The 4,475-nt window shown below is 44.6% G+C and overlaps 1 protein-coding gene across 1 annotated transcript in view; it reads right to left on the reverse strand.

Moving 5' to 3' along the window:
• Nucleotides 1–4,133: 4,133 nt before the first annotated feature.
• LOC105309929 (Y-box-binding protein 3-like) overlaps nucleotides 4,134–4,475 on the reverse strand; it is a 1,118-nt gene continuing 776 nt past the window's right edge. Inside the window, exon 2 of the mRNA XM_011386137.1 lies at nucleotides 4,134–4,439. Coding sequence (XP_011384439.1) covers nucleotides 4,134–4,439 — 306 coding nt within the window. The remainder of the gene's footprint in view (nucleotides 4,440–4,475) is intronic.

The following is a 4,475-nucleotide window of genomic DNA, read 5'->3' on the forward strand; positions in this document are numbered from 1 at the left end:
CATCAGTCTGGTAGTCATACATCTGTTTTTTTGGTGTCTTTGCAAACAGTTCTTTGGGACATAATGTTGCTTTAGGCACAAGCCAAATGTTATTTTGTTCTGTTTTAACATTCCAAGGCACTTCCTCTGGGGTGGCAGCTCTGGCTCCATTTTAAAGTGGTTCCATTTCTATTATTATTATAAATATTACTATTATTATTATTATTATAATTTTTTCCCCTTTTGATCAAGAACTTTCCTTGAAAGTATCGCTGATCAGTCATTGGAGAGCAGCATTGATCAGTTATTAAAAGTATCATTGGTCTTTCATTGTCGGGATGGCTCATTCAGGGTGTGTTATGTCCTCGTCGGTCCTTTGTTGACAGGAAGGTTCATTTCTGGTATGTCATGTGCCACAAAAGAGGGGAAGTGGTTTTCTTGGGAAGTGGGAGCCTTAGGCCACAAGAGTGCCAGAACAGAGGAAGGCTTTATTGTCATGTTTCTTTAAGGGCAAACATCTTCTGTAGTTTCTTGAGGTTTCTCATACGAAGCCTCATAGGCCTTAATGATCATCTCAAAATGTTGAGCAACCATTATTAGAGTAGTGTCTTTATAACATCGAGCTATGTAAAACAAAGTTTTATAACAGCAACAAATTTCTATAATAACAAACAAAATGCTAAGTCCAATTTACAGAATGGATCTGAACCAGTAGGCAATACCTGAGGGCAGTATTAAAGAATCATGAGATGTCAGCGGACATTGTATTTAATCATTTGGTTTGTGCCAGATTTTATTTAGTTCCATCTTCATTTTACCAGAGGTGTTTTATCTGAGCACAGCAAGAAGTATTAACGACAAAGCAAGTCCCACCTTGCTTAGCTAGGATATGGTCAAGAGTAAATTTTTTGTCTAATATAACTCGTGCAAGAAAATTTAAATATTTTTCCTGGTTGGCTATTGCAGTGGTAGTCCTTGCAGTACCTCTAAGGTTTTTGAAAAGTTTCTAATCATGTATTTATTCATTGAAATGTCTGCCCAAGAAAAAGGTATGGTTTCAAATCTGGCCCCTTTACTGGGGTCGACATCACCAGATTGAGTTACTTTTTCCTGTCAGAAATTAAGGGGGAAAAGAAAATAATATTTATTATAAGTGTGCAGTTGGCCTCTCATATTATTTGTGAGGTAGGAAGCAACAGAAGTAAAGGGGGAAAAAAAGGAATAATGAAGGTGTAGGTTATACAGGACTGGTCTGGAATTTGGAGTTAGTTGTCCATAACAGATGTCATCTGCTTCAGTTCCTAGTAAATTTAAATTTCAAATCTTCTGTTGGTTGAACAGCCCAGTTAGGTTCAAGAGCTCTCTCTAAATGAGAATCATGAATCCAAGAATTCATATTTTTAAATTTAGTCATAAATGGCTTAGTCACGATACCTGAAATTTTGGAGTTTTTGACTCCAGGGGCTCCCTGGAGGCCTGAGTGAATGGAGCTGCAGCAGGCACTCCGTGAGTTGGCCTGGGGCACAAGGCTCTCAGGGAACCCTGGGGACTGGCAGACTGGTGCTACAGCTAATGCTGGGTGCCCTCGTGGGCCGGCTGACTGGGGCTGCAGCTAATGCCGGCGAGGTGGCCCGGGAGCGGGTGCGCTGTGCGGGGTGGCTGGAGCATTGGGACTAGGCTCCCATAGCGCTATCTAGGTGGAGGAGGAATGTAAACAAGGGCGTTTGCCAGCTTCTCAGATCCAAGAGAGTTCCCGCAGTATCCCACACATTTGGCAGGCGCCTTGGTGTTAGAAAATGGATTTTTTTTTTCATGAATAGTCTGGGTGCCCTTTAAATCGCTGTTTTATTACTGTGCCTCAGCAGGCAAGTCTGCCCTGCGTGCCCCTCAATGATATCCCTCCCCACTGCAGGTTTACGGGTGGGGTTCCCGTGGTTACCTCATTTCAGTCTAATATAATACTCCTATCCTTCTCTATGTGGTCCCTCTCCAGTTTGCAGTGCAGAAACTGTTCAGTCGCTCGGTTGTTCTTCAGGAGGAATTGCTCTATATGTAGGGTGTGTGTGTGTGTGTGTTTGTGTGTGTAGGTGGAGGAGGTGAGCTCAGCTCAGGGTCTTCCTACCCCGCCATCTTGGACCCGCCTCCAAGATGTAATTTTAAATTCAGGTATCCAAGTACTGGTTCCTTTAACAGGGAGCCAAACCCATCATTATCTAGATCACCTATGTTTCCTCTCTCAGCAGAGCACTCACTCCATTGTGCAGTCATTGCCAGTTTTGTCTCACTCTCCGTTAGATTGTGGGCTCCTTGAGAGAAGGGACCATCTTCTTCACCATGATGCAACTCCTTGATAAAGAAACCATCTTCTTCACCATGAGTCTGGCACAAACGGGCCCTCAAATATTTGCCGAATGAGTAATCTCTACTGCTTCTGCTCCAATCGATTGAGGATATTTAGCCAGACTGAATGATTGAATAGACACTCTTCACATCCCTTATGCTAGTCGATAATGTGGTTTAATTTGCCTCAACGTTAAAACAAGAATATTACTTTGATTTTGCTATTGTTAACCTAATCTCCTTAATTTGTAAAATGAGATTTTAAAGACCCGCATTGGCTTCAAATTTGTTCATTGCATCCCCCCTCCCCAGCAAACCCAACCCCTGCTTCCCATCCACAACCCCACTACATGTTCAAATGAAAACCAGGATAGGGAAGTCAGAGCTTCTTTGACGGGAAAGGGCCAGAATTGGGCTGAACCTCACTTGCTCAGCCTTCCAGGAATCCTCCACAGGCCCCCTGAATGGACTCGACCTAAAAGACAGATGGTACCTGTGGTCCAGATGTTTCTCTTCAGCTCCAGAGGCACTCATGACAACAATGATACCTGCTTCCATGCCCATTTTCCTTTTTTCCCTTTTTTCCCCAGCTTTATTGAGATATATTTGACACATAGCATATAAATTTAGAATGTATGATATGGTTTTTTTGATGCATGTATTTACCGTGAAATGTTTACCAAGATAAAGATAATTAACACATCCTATACCTCACATAATTACCGTTCCGCTGTTGTTGTTGTCATGGTGAGAACATTAAAGCTGTACTCTCATGGCAACTTTCGAGTATGCAAAACAGTACTGCTAACTGTACATTGGGACCCTGGAACTTATTCATCTTATAACTGAAGGTTTGTACCTTTTGACCGACATCTCTCCATTTCCCCCACCCTCTAGCCCCTCATGTCCATTTTCTTTAAAATACCTAAATGGTATTATTGAAAGAAGAAAAAAAAAACTAAAAGGCAAAATTTGTTTCCAGAGAGCCAAGTTTTCTTGCTTGTCATGGTGTTTTGCTCAGTCTTTTGTGTTTTGCCTCAGAGAGTACCTAAGCAGTAAGTGTGGGTAGATGGGCCCACCCTCCAGACTTATTGCTCAAATGGCAGGACAGGGGAAAAGGATGAAAAAGAAAACGATGAGGACACTTCTTCCCTCTCTGTGTCTTCTAAGCCTTTAGAATAACTTGAGAAGTTCAATCCATAAGCCCGGAATTAGTCTTAAGTTTGTGACTTGTGAAAAGAAGAACAGGTATGATGTTGGCTAAACCCAGTTCTGGGGGAAAAAAAAAAAAAGACCGAATGGACCGTCTCAGTACAATTATGTGCTGGCAGCCTTTAAAAAATCACACAACTGCGATAACAGATAAAATCACCGTGAAATGATTTATTGAGAAAATGACCACTTGGGCGAGTAACATCACACAGCAATGTCAGATAATCTTTGTTTTTGCGTTAAATATAAAAATATGTTTAAAGTACTTCGACCAATTCACCTGGGGATGCAGAATAGCTGTGGTCCTGGTCGGATGTTTAAAAAAGAACAGATTCAGAGGCATGTGTGCTTGTCTGGATGTGTGCGTGTGAGAGAGTGTGTGCGCAGAAACTACTGAAGCAGCTGGTAAGAGGGAGTTTAGATATAGATGTTGTAGTTTACCCCCAAACCTTGGGGCAGGGGCATGCATTTTTTTTCTCAGGGCACAAATCCGACAGTCAGTAATGGATGTTTGGACTGTGTAGCGCCAAGGGGCACCATCTCCTCAAGGGGACATCACCTGCAGCCCGGGCCAGGGAGTCCCTGGGGAGGGAGTCGGGCTGTTACTCCGCCTGAGCCGTGGAGGGGGCATCCACGACTGCGGGGCTGCTCTTCTTGGCAACACGAGCGAGTGCTTCGGCAGGGCCTTTGCGGATCTTGCCCTCTGCTCCTTCGGGGTTGGGGCGGCGACATCCGTAGCATGGCGGGGGCCTCTGCTGCAGGCCTCCAGCAACGCGCCCGCTCTCCTTGTCCTTCGATGTCAGCTCCTCGGAGATGCCGGGTGAAGGTTTAGGACCAAGGGCGCGGCCTCGGCCCCTAGGGCGACTCAGCCGGTAGCTGAGGCCGGGCTTCCGCGCCGGCGGTGCGCCCTGGGGACTTGCGGCAGGGGCGGGCCCAGGCAGGTG

This window comes from Pteropus vampyrus, unplaced genomic scaffold (genome assembly GCF_000151845.1).
Source record: "Pteropus vampyrus isolate Shadow unplaced genomic scaffold, Pvam_2.0 Scaffold944, whole genome shotgun sequence".
NCBI lineage: Eukaryota > Metazoa > Chordata > Mammalia > Chiroptera > Pteropodidae > Pteropus > Pteropus vampyrus.